Below are 12,223 nucleotides of genomic sequence, written 5' to 3'. Positions count from 1 at the left end.
GTTCTTATAGCACATGAATATATATTTAATTTTAAAAAAAATATATATATATTTTTTTTTGCACAGTGCAGCCAGCAGGGGGCCGGAGCGCTCGAGCCGCTCATTAGATATTCATATATTCACTGCACCCGAACGTAACTATGCACAAACGGGTGCAGTGATTACTGGGTCCCCCGCTGGCTATAGGAGGGTGCAGCCTGGGTCCTGGAGAGCCCCCCTCCCCTCCACAGTCCTCTGGAGCAGCCAGGGAGACTTTAATCTCTCTGGCTGCTTCCGGCTCCCTGAAAGCTCCCTGCTCCCTGCAGGGGTTAAGACTCTCCGCGAGTGGCGGAGAGCATCAGCCACATTGAATAGAGGGAGCAGGAGTGGCAGAGAGCCCTCCGGAACACGGAGAGTGCATGGAGAGCGAAATAAAACGCTCTCCATGCACGGAGAACTTTTTCATTGAATACTGCCCTAAGTCACAACAATAGACAAACACAGTCTACTAATTCCACACAAACAATTCTATGTTGTCATGTTTTTATTGAACACACCATGTAAACATTCACGATGCATGGTGGACAAAGTATGTGAACCTTTGGATTTAGTAACTGGTTGACCCTCCTTTAACAGCAATAACCTCAACCAAGCATTTCCTATAGTTACATATAAGACCTACACAACAGTCAGGAGGAATATTGGACCATTCCTCTTTACAAAACTGTTTCAGTTTAGCAATATTCTTGGAAAGTCTGGTGTGAATCGCTCTCTTGAGGTCATGCCACAGCATCTCAATAAGGTTGAGGTCAGGACTCTGACGGGGAAACTCCAGAAGGTGTATTTTTTTTTCTGTGGAAGCCATTCTGTTGTTGATCTACTTCTGTTTTTTGTGTCGTTGTCCTGTTGCAATCTTCATCTTCTGTTCAGCTTCAATTTGTGGACAGATGGCCTTAAGTTCTTCTGCAAAATGTCTTGATAAGCTTGGGAAATAATTTTTCTGTTGATGATAGCAATCTGTCCAGGCCCTGAGGCAGCAAAGCAGCCCCAAACCATGGTGCGCCCTCCACCATACTTACCCATTGGGATGAGGTTTTGATGTTGGTGTCTTGTGCCTTTTTTTTCTCTGCAAATAGTGTTGTGTGTTCCATCCAAACAACTCCACTTTGGTTTCATCTGTCCACAGAATATTTTGCCAGTAGTGCATCCAGGTGCTCTTTTGCTCACTTCAAACATGCAGCAATGTTTTTTTGTGGACAGCAGTGGCTTCCTCCGTGGTGTCCTCCCATGAACTTCATTCTTGTTTAGTGTTTTACATATCGTAGATTCGTCAACAGAAAGGATAGCATGTGCCAGAGATTTCTGTAAGTCTTTAGCTGACACTCTATGACTATTCTTCACCTCACTGAGCATTCTGCGCTGTGCTCTTGCAGTCATCTTTACAGGATGGCCACTCCTAGGGAGAATAGCAACAATGCTGAACTTTCTCTATTTATGGCCAATTTGTCTTTCCATGGACTGATGAACATCAATGCTTTTAGAGATACTTTTGTAATCCTTTCCAGCTTTAAGCAAATCAACATTTCTTAATCGTAGGTCTTCTGAGAGCTCTTTTGTACAAGGCATGGCTCACATCAGGCAATGCTTCTTGAGAATTGCAGACTCAAAACTGGTGCATGTTTTTTATAGGGCAAGACAACTTTAACAAACACCTCCAATCTCGTCTCATTGCTTGGACTCCAGGTTGGCTGACTCATTAGTCATTAGCCTAAGGGTTTACATACTTTATCCACCCTGCAGCATGAATGTTTACATGGTGTGTTCAATAAAAACATGAGAACATATAATTGTTTGTGTGGAATTAGTAGACTGTGTTTGTCTATTGTTGTGACTTACAGTAGATGAAGATCTAATCACATTTGATGACCAATTTATGTAGAAATCCAGGTAATGACAAAGGGTTCACATACTTTTTTTTATTGCAACTTGTGTCTAAGAATTTAACTAAGAACAAGAGAGAAACCTTCTTTAACCCCTTGAGTGGTATGCGCTGCCGCAGCAGGCTGTCCCGGAAGATTTCCGGGCATACCACTCAAGGGTATGAAATAGGTGCACGCCAGTGGTGTCCAGGTGTGCACCACTGGCGCACCACCTCTTGAGCCCTCCGTTACATCCTCCAGCCCCCCCAATTACCTGTGCTCCGGCGATTGTACACCGGAGCTCTTCTAACCTCTGCCGCTCCCCCAGCCTCTAGCTGCCTGCCGCCATTCATTTTGCAGCAATGAGGTAGGCGGCAGGCTCGGGGATGTTCGGGGTGGCTTGGGGGGACTCGGGAGCACTCAGGCGCCCTAATCCTCCTCTGCCGCCTCAAAATGAGCCTGTCGCCTGTGTGATAACTTGCAGGTGGCTGGGGCAGTGGCGGCAGGGGAGCTCCGGCGTACTAACGCCGGAGCAAGGGTGAGGGGGGGAGCTTCTAATGATTTGTGGTGGGTTTTGCCAGGGCAGGACAAACCTGCCCTGGTAAGTTTGTCCCACCCCAGCAAAACCCACCACTCAAGGGGTTAATTAAATGTTCTGAAATTGTAGGAAGGTTCAAAGGAAATTTATGGAAAAAACACTTCACATAAAGAGTTAAGTTAAATAGCTTCCCATCAGAAGTGTTAGAGGCTAATACAGAAGAGCAATTTAACCATGCTTGGTATAGGCATAAGCAGTGGCAGCTCCTACCTCCGCTTGCCATGATACCACCCCACCCTCTACTGCCACAGCTGCTGCTGGACCCCACCACTGTCGATTACACTGCTGCTGGTCCAATGCCGGTCCCCTGCCATGGTCATGGGATCAACACATGCCCAGTATCGCCCGTACTGCGCGAGTGCTGGTCCCCAGCTTCTATGGGCTGGTTTGGCAGCAGCCCATAGAAGCTAAATCGTGGCCTTGGTGCCTGTACACAGCAGATAACAAGCACTGGGACTGGCGTGTCGGACTCTGTAATACGCATGCTCATACCCCAGAATCTATGGGCTGCCTTTGGTGACTAGTAGGTTGGACTTCCAATAGGGGAGTCACTACCAGTCACAGTGAAGCCAGTGCAGTCTCACAGACTTCACTTCAGAGAGAGTGGATATAAGGATATCCTTAAAAAGAATGAAATAGGTTTGAAGTTACCAAAAGGTTAAATAAAAGGGCCGGATAGATTGGCCACAGGGTTCTTATATGTCATAAAATTCCATGTTCCAGTGTTTGTTGATGTATGTTTTGGCCATTTGCTCTTAAGAATTGATCTCCATAAAATAAAACCTTTTTTTTCTATTTACAGTTGGGCCCTCCAAGTCGAAGAAGTTACTAGTAAGTCTACTCTAGATCCAGAGGGATACCTTGCACATCCTGTGAATGCCTACAAGCTGGTGAAGAGACTTAACACAGATTGGCTCTCACTGGAGAACTTGGTAGTTCAGGATTTAACCAAAGGTACATTCTAGAAATGTGAACAAAATTTTTATGTCTACACAAATGTGCTAAAGTTTGTGTTCTGTTTCAGAGGTTGAACAGTCTCTTTGATAATCAAGAGGAAACTACAGTATTGAGCGATGTCTGAATTTGCCTACGATGTTTTTGATTAACTGTCAGCTAATAGGCTAACCAATGCAATTTTTTTTTATTATTCTATAGATACAATTATTTATACAGTACAGGTGTTTATAAAAATCTTAGTGGTAGTTTTTAAATATATTTGTTTGGGTGAAATCCCTTCCCTTTTCTTTATTAATCTTATTAATATTATTATTTAAATTGTGATATGGAGCACAAATAGATTAATGGTTCTGTAAATTGTAGACAGAGCCCTGCCTTAACAGTACAGACACTACTAAATATACCAAATGGTGTGTGTGTGCCCCAAAAAATCAAATATTTTACTATACACTATTGGTTAAAGTTCTAGAACACCTGCATTTCCAGTTTATTGACATTTAAGCAATTGTTATCCGGTAAATAACCTGAAATGGTATAACCGTAAGCAGCAACCTCTGCGAATTGCTAGAGCAGGGTTCCAAATGATGTCCTCAGGGTATCCTAATAGTCCATGCATTAAGGATATCCATGCCTGTGTACATACTGTATGGTATAATCAAACTTCCTGAAGTTCTAATTACGTAAGCTGTGCTTATGCATGGAAATAAAATGGTTTGGGTGTTTTGAGAACCAAGTATGGTAACCACAGTGCTAGAGGTCGAAAATAAAAAGTTTTTGAATGAAAAAGACGTGTCTGGGTCATGATTCAAAAATGTGAAATCTTTGGTTCATCATGCACCGTCAAGTAGGCAAGGGGATATTTCCTCAGTGTATATATTTGCAAAGTGGCTTGAAGTCTTAACTAGAAAGGGGCAATGATTTTAATACAAAAACACCCCATGTTTTTTCTATAAAAAGCATTGCCTTTTACCAGCCTCTACTAGGTAAATAAATGCGATTTTCCTGCGGTGCCATAAGTATGTAAATTGGGCGCCCTGCTAATACACAAGTACCTAAAATTCCAACTACGTATTAAAAATAGTAAAGCAAATACAATAAATTGTTAATCCCTGCCCAGTTTCCAGTTCCCTGCAAGAGTTCACAGTTGAAATTTCAGTGTTATTGGTAACAGAACTGCATTAAAAAGTGACCCATTTTGCATCAGTGCCGTAAAGCATAAATCCCAGATTACTCTACCTATAAAACATCTTGTTCCCGGGTCTATTGAGAGCTGTATGAAGTCTGTGTGCTCTGTGTTCATCTACTCTTCCCTGCTGACATGTATCTCCTATCACACCACTGCCTCTTGCATAGCCCCAGAGATTGAGAGGTTAAGAAATGTTCAACAGCTGCTGCAGCTTAGTCCAAACTAATTTCTTAAAGTAATCTATCATTGCTTTTTTGGATGGAAAAGTGTTTCAGCATCAGATATAATCTAAGCCAAATCTGCATGTTTAGAATTCCTGTTGTATATAAACCTAGATATATAGCAGTATGAACAGTATTATAATGCATGACTAATGTTAGTTAGTAGGATACAGATGGACCCATCGTCCTTTAGCCTGCCTGACATTTTCAACAAAATCTGCACTGGCTTCCATTCCCCTACAGAATCCTCTTCAAACACCTCACACTCACATACAGGGCCATCTCTAATTACATTGCTCCATATATCTCTAACCTCATCTCCATTCATACATCCTCCCGCCCTCTACGGTCGGCTGATCTCCTCCACCCTGATCACTGCTTCCCATGCTAGAGTACAGGACTTTGCCCATGCTGCACCCCTTCAGTGGAATGCACTCCCTTGCTCCATTAGACTCTCCCCGACCTTGCAAAGCTTCAAACGGGCACTGAAAACTCACCTATTCACCAAAGCGTACCCTTCCACTGCATAAACCAGCTGGTTCTCCGACCCCTTGCCTTTTTACATCCTGCTATCTGACCACCAACCACTCGCGTGCACCTCTTGTAATCTGTCTGTCTCCCCTTCCTACTAGATTGTAAGCTCCTCTGAGCAGGGCCCTCTTCCCTCCTGTTGTCAAAGCCCACTTCTCTTCACATTTCACTCACAGCTCTCCTATACTCCAACACTCAGTGACCATCTTTGTCCGCATACTCCTCTCCATCATTGGCATCAAGCCTCTAGTTGTATGTTGATTGAGTCCTCACTACTTACATTTAAGCTGTAATGTGTATTGATCTGTGTCGCTCTTTATTTGTACTGTATTTGTGTTATTTATTCAATTTTATGCCAAGCTTTGTCTCCCTGTATTGTTCCTTTGTACGGCGCTGCGAAACACTTGTGGCGCCTTATAAATAAAATTATAATAATAATGAGTGCAATACCAGCAATCATCCACCAGATGTCGCTTTTTAAAATCACCACTGTGCATGCGTCAGATATCTAATGCAATGCTATAGCGAAACAATCCACATTGCACATGCGTGAAGTATCCATTGAGATGCACTATAGTGCAAGAACTACTTTATTGTACAATACTGTTAAATAGACATTATTCTCAGAAAATACTATTGCATAGTCGTGCATCTCATTACGCAATTTATAACAGGCTATGGAGATAAGTGAGCATTTACAGTATGATCGAAGAACGTACTGTAGCAGGCCAGACTCGGGTTAACAAAATGGCTACCAGGTTTCAACGGTTGCCGGACAGGGTCCCGACAGTCGGGATTCCGACACGCATTCATCGGACGTCGGAATCCCGACTGTGAAAACACCGACAGCCGGGTTCCAGACGGCCGATGTCTATTTTCCCTCGTGGGGGTCCACGACCCCCATAGAGGGACAATAGAATAGGTGTCTCGTGTAGCGAGCCACCGTGCCCGCAGCGTGGCGAGCGCAGCGAGCCCGCAAGGGTCTTTGTTGCGCTCGCCATGCTGTCTGGGCCCGGCCAGTCGGGATAATGAATGTCGGGATGTCGACTGTTGAACCCCTATACCATACCCGTTTTAACCAGGGCTTCATGGGAGCCCAAAGACTGCATAGTTTACACTTGTGTAGGATCCCTGCTGTACATGTGTCTCATTACAATACACTCGTTAAACACAGAATTAAGCTACAGTATGAATGACATACCTGTACAGTATGAGCAGACCAGACTCGAGCACCAAACGGGTTAACAAAATGGCTACAAAGTGTGGAAGACCACTTCTATGGAGGTTTTACATGTCTAAGGTGCATCTCATTAAGCTAGTTAAAACACACAGGGGCTGCTGACAAAGGCACAGACACTGCAATGATCAACCCGCAGCTCTGATCTCCTACCCGCACCGGTGTCCAGGTTTGGGTGCATCTGCTGTGCAACAGAGAGCTGAGCTCCTGGCATGAGCTGAGCCAGGATTGCTCACAGTCACCTCCCCACAGTAATGGCAAGCATTAGAACCCATGGTGGGTCTGAATTAACTCTATGGTGAAAATGTGTCCATTTTGTACCCTGATACCTCCAGTTCTAGGTGTCCTAGAGACTCGAGACTGGTACCATGTGAAAGAGGAGACTCTTGACTTTCTGAGCAGACTACTACTAGTTTGTGACAGCGGAAGCAGCAAGCAACCATGGGTGGGGTCCCCTCCAATTGTCCACCCAGCTTGCAGGGGCTTCTGGATTTCTCTGCAGCCAGGGCGACAGTGCGAGACTCAGGGAGGTGACAATCCTGCGCTCAAGTGGGTCAGCATCTACCACCTGCTCAGCTCCCTATTGCACAGCAGGTGCGTCCAATCCTGGACATCGGTGCGGTTAGGAGACTGGATCTGCGAGTTGATCATTGCAGTGTCGGTGTCTTTGTCAGCAGCCCCTGTGTGTTTTTAACTAGCGTAATGAGACGCATCTTCAACATTCCCCTTAGACATGTAAAACCTATGCTGTTGCTCGCTTCATAGATGTGGGCTTCCACAAAGCCCTGGCTCACGCTTAGTAGCCATTTTGATAACCGGCTCGTAGCTCGAGTCTGGCCTGCTACGGATAGTACAGTGACTGTATGCTCACTCTTTCCCCATAGCCCCTATGTGTTTTAAATAGCGAAATGAGACGCACATACAGAAGTGCCCATTGTCATAGAATATTTGCCAGAGCTTGTATTGTACTGCATTGTACAAATGTAGCCGCAGCTAAAGGGATTGCGGATATGAACAACAACACTTAAAGGGAAGTTTCCTTATGGATGTTTTATAACAATTCTACCCAAAAAGAAACTCTAGCATGCCTTGTGTTTGGGACTGTAAATGGAAACTCTCATAACATTTACAGGGAACTGTGCGGTTTCTGAGCTTCAGGTATTTCTAGCCAAGTATACATGTCTCAGCTCCCTTTGGCTGACCTTGTGTGTCACAGTGCTGTAGTTCTACAGTACGGTCGGCAGTAATTACTTTCACATAGACACAGGGCATGTTTTCTCTTCAGCTCCAGTCTGTTGTAGCTGTTCGCAGAGCATTGTATCAGCCAAATGTTACCTCATGTTCTGGAGAGGATGTACTGGAATCATCCTGCATCTGCCACTTTACCACAAGACTATTACCTGACATTTCCATTCCAGATTTATAGCGCCGCCAGTTTAATGAAAGCTGATCTCTCAATGTTGAACATTGAAATCGGATTCAAATGCTCTCCTTTTACTCATGTGCAATCTCAATGGATAATTTTCACTTTTTTGTTTTATTTAAAGGAACGCTCCTGCCCCAGGTTTCTTAGTGCTATTGTTCTGCATGCAGTGCCATTTAGCCATTTTTCTGGGACCGCTCTAAAATGGGTTCCCAAAACAAAACATTGTAACATTGTACAATTTACATATTGATACAATTTATATTATTGGGCCCCATTTAATAACAAACGTTACCAGCTGCATATTTTTGTTTCATATCGCAGTAATGCTAACAGATATTCTGTTTGGTATTTAACATTACTCACCTCCCCGGTAAGATCCAGCATCATCCTGTCCTTCATTGTTGCTGGCAGTCTAACTGATTTAGTGACAGGCTGCTGTGTCATGCACAATGGCCAAGCTGTGTATTACACTTTCACGATGGAATGCTTTGCTGAATCTAGAAAGACTGTTGCTGGGTCCCCATTGCTGGCATTGGGGAGCGAATCATTGTGGTCATTTGTAGATTATGTAATCAGTACAGTGATGAACAATTCTAAATACTGAAAGAAGGACATACCTCCTTTTAGGGAGTGCAAGTTATGCTCAGAGCCGGCCCTAGCCTAAATGACACCCTAGGCAAGATTTTGGCTGGCGCCCCTTAGCACCGCCACTAGTTCTGCCTCTGACCCTGCTCCCCTTTCCCAACACCATCAACCCTCATCATAGCAGTCATCATTTTGGTGCTCCTACCCGCAATATTTTAAATAGAAACAGTGCACACATTCTGTGCACAGCCCAAACAGGGGTGTGTTATTGCTGGGAAGGGGATTGGCCTCACTCACACACAGAATATAGGCATGCTGCATATCATTTTAATCAGCAGAAGCTGCTGATGCCCCTAGGCATTCCAAATGCCCTAGGCAATTGCCTAGTTGGCCTATGCCTAAGGCCGGCCCTGGTTATGCTGGAAAGTCAATTAGGGGAGTGATTTTGCAGAAGGCAAACTTGCCTAGTTAAACTCGCACACTGCACATTTATGTGCAGACCCTGAGATTCGCACAATACAATTAGAAATGGCAATTCACACGCAGCAAGGTCGGGCACATTTTATACAAAAAAGAAGATTAAAAGAAAGTAAAAGAGCATGATGGAGTGTGGGGACCTTTTCGGGCCCCTTCGTTCATAGGACCATATAAAAGACTTTTAGTGGGCAGAAGGAAAGTACTTTTAAAAGGTGTCAAATGGATGATTTGTGCATTTAACTTTTTAAACGCCAAGCGAATTTGTTAAAATAGGTGTGAATATTGCCAAGAAAACATTTTTATTCATCATAATGGCCTGTAATGTTAACCTTTATATAGGAAATATAATCTTCTTTTTACAACACTTTTTTTATTTGAATTTATATAAGATGTGAGCGATGCTGGCATTTTTAGTGGATATTTTGCACATCTCACAGATATTGGCAGTTAAAGGGTTCAAAGAAAAAGAAGTAAAATAATGTAAAAGGTATAAATTTCATTTTATCATTAAGGAATCAAAAAAAATGCAAAACAAATGATAAAAAAGTTAGAACATAGAAACATTTTATGGCAGATAAGAACCACTTGGACAATCTACTATGCCCCTATTTGATCCTTTAGGTCTTTGTAACGGTATTCATATGCCTATACCAAGTATCTTTAAATTTCTCTACTGTCTTTCCTCTATCACCTCTGCTGGGATGCTTATCCACTTATCCACTACCCTTTTTGTGAAGTGATATTTTTCCTTCAATTACCCCTGAATTTACCTTCCCCCAGTTTTAGTGCATGTCCTCAAGTTCTATTATACCCCTTTCACACTTGCAAAAATATCCCGGGTTTTTGCACATGAACGCACATCAACCCGGGATTTAGCTCAGTTTGAAAGGGTCTTGAAAGAATATCCCGGGATGAGCATTCCTGGATTTCTACCCAGGTCCTGACACGGGGTGCGGTCAGTGTAAATGGTCCCGTACCCGGGATCGGGTACACGGGACTTTAAAATAGCTGCTGATTGGAGCTTTCTTGGGCTCACAAATGCTGATGTCATCTTTCAGAGCCCAGGATTTCTAATGACAAAAATATGTATTTGCAGGGATTTCCCAGGATCAGTGTGAATGGGGCTGTCCCGGTTCGATCCCAGGTCTGCAGTGTGAAAGGGTATATTCCCGGGTAGCATAGGCGCCGCTTCTGTGGGTGCTCAAGGGCCCGAGCACCCACAGGAATTAATGAGCACCCACAGGAATTAATGAGCACCCACGTGCCCGTAACTTCAGAGTCCCAATGCCGGGCCACTGTATTTGCTTGTTGAGTCTTTCAACAGGCTTGAGCACCCACCAGCTAAAACATAAATCGGCACCTTGCCGGGTCGTGTCCCGGAAGCATCCGGGAACACATTCCTGGGTATGACCTGGTTCTGCGAGTGTGAAAGGGGTATTACTTTTCTTGCTTTGAAGAATGTTTCCCTCCTGTACTTTGATAAAACCTCTGGTACATTTGAAAGTTTCTATCATGTCCCCACTTTATATTTTCTGCTAATACTATACATATTAAGATCTTTTAGTCTTTCTGGGTAAGTTTTTTTTTTTGTGATGTTGAGTATGCACCATTTGTATATCACCTCCTGGTGTGACTACCATGTTGCATATTTTTGTGTCATCTGCAAAGAGGCCTATTTTCTCTTCAGTGCCATTTGAAATGTCAACATGAAAAAATATTAAAGAGCTCTGGTCTAAGTACAGATCCCTGGGATACTCCACTGGTACATTATTTAGACCTGATCGCACGGCTGAGAATTTGCAGGCCAGCCGATTATTAAATGACTACGCATGTGCACTGCTCAAAATACGCATGTGTGACGCTGTCCTGCAATAAAATACAGAGTCTTTTTTTTAATTGCTAGCTGTACGCAAGTTGATTGACAGGAAATCTGGGTTTGGGGGTAGTAACCAGCCATTTACTGGGAGTACCAGAGAAAACATATCTAAAAATAGAAAATGACAAAAAAGGGAAATTTATTATTCATTGAAATAAACAAAAACAGGTGACTTTACTCTTTGCAAATTTGCTGAGAATTTTATAGAAATATTAACAGTGACTAAATGAGGGGTGAATTTATGAAGCTTGGAGAAGTGTTATCTATCCCCATAAAGAACGTTATGAGCAAGGTGATAATGGTTCAGCCAATCAGCTACAATATGTAAATTGACAGGTAAGAGCTGATTGGCTGAACCATTATCACCTTGCTCATAACGTTCTTTATGGGGATAGATAACACTTCTCCAAGCTTCATAAATTCACCCCTGAATGTGGTAAAGAGGCTTGTTGGTGCAGTGCGCTCTGTACAAGAAGCCGAAATGCATTTATGTCCTCGGGTACTGTACATTGTGTAGAATAATGCTTCCTTTTATGCTATAAGCAAGTTGTACAACTTCATTTTATACTGAACTTCTAGACGTGCTCAGACATGGATGTTTTCTTTAGCAGCGTCTATTACTTTCCAAGTATACAATGGAAGCTCTTGAGATGATTCCTCAACTAAAACTGCATCCCGCACCTCCGGGGAACTTGGATGCTATTACATATGCCCCAATATATGCTAGAGGATATAATACAGTTGTTGGTGGTGCTACCGTTGGAAATGATGTCTGTGCAAGTGTTGGTATTGGTATAAATACATTTGTATAAGGAAGATTACACTTGCAAAAAAATCCTTATTCCCGACCCTGACGGGGATTGCAGAATCTGGTCTTTTTTAAGTGGTAAATATCCTCAATCCCCCACAGATCGCGGTTGGGGTATTTAGCAGGCAGATGTATGGCCCCCTTTACCGTTACATTTACACATCATCTTCCTGTGATAAGTAATCCTATTTCTGCAGAGCCATAGGGACCCACATTTGACCATTTTTTACTCTCCAAAAAGTTGGAATGCACACATCTTAACCTGCCTTAAAGCAACTGCAAACATATACAACAATAGAACACTTACACACAGTATATATTGAAATACATCAGCTGCCAATAACTAAAGGGGCCACCAGCTGACCTAATCTTTGACGTAATTAACCTCATTTTATTTCATGGTAATGAAATATTTTTTTTTTA

At 43.1% G+C, this 12,223-nt stretch overlaps 1 protein-coding gene across 3 annotated transcripts in view; it reads left to right on the top strand.

The window, feature by feature from the left end:
- P4HA2 (prolyl 4-hydroxylase subunit alpha 2) overlaps positions 1-12,223 on the top strand; it is a 100,229-nt gene that overhangs the window by 46,825 nt on the left and 41,181 nt on the right. For all 3 annotated transcript variants that reach the window (XM_083181831.1, XM_083181830.1, XM_083181829.1), the window contains exon 4: positions 3,299-3,450. In XM_083181831.1, coding sequence (XP_083037957.1) covers positions 3,299-3,450 — 152 coding nt within the window. The remainder of the gene's footprint in view (positions 1-3,298; positions 3,451-12,223) is intronic.

This window comes from Crinia signifera, chromosome 4 (assembly GCF_055691185.1).
Source record: "Crinia signifera chromosome 4, ASM5569118v1, whole genome shotgun sequence".
Lineage (NCBI taxonomy): Eukaryota > Metazoa > Chordata > Amphibia > Anura > Myobatrachidae > Crinia > Crinia signifera.
Note: the sequence above shows the minus strand (reverse complement) of the source record. Positions and strands in the feature narration are given on the sequence as shown.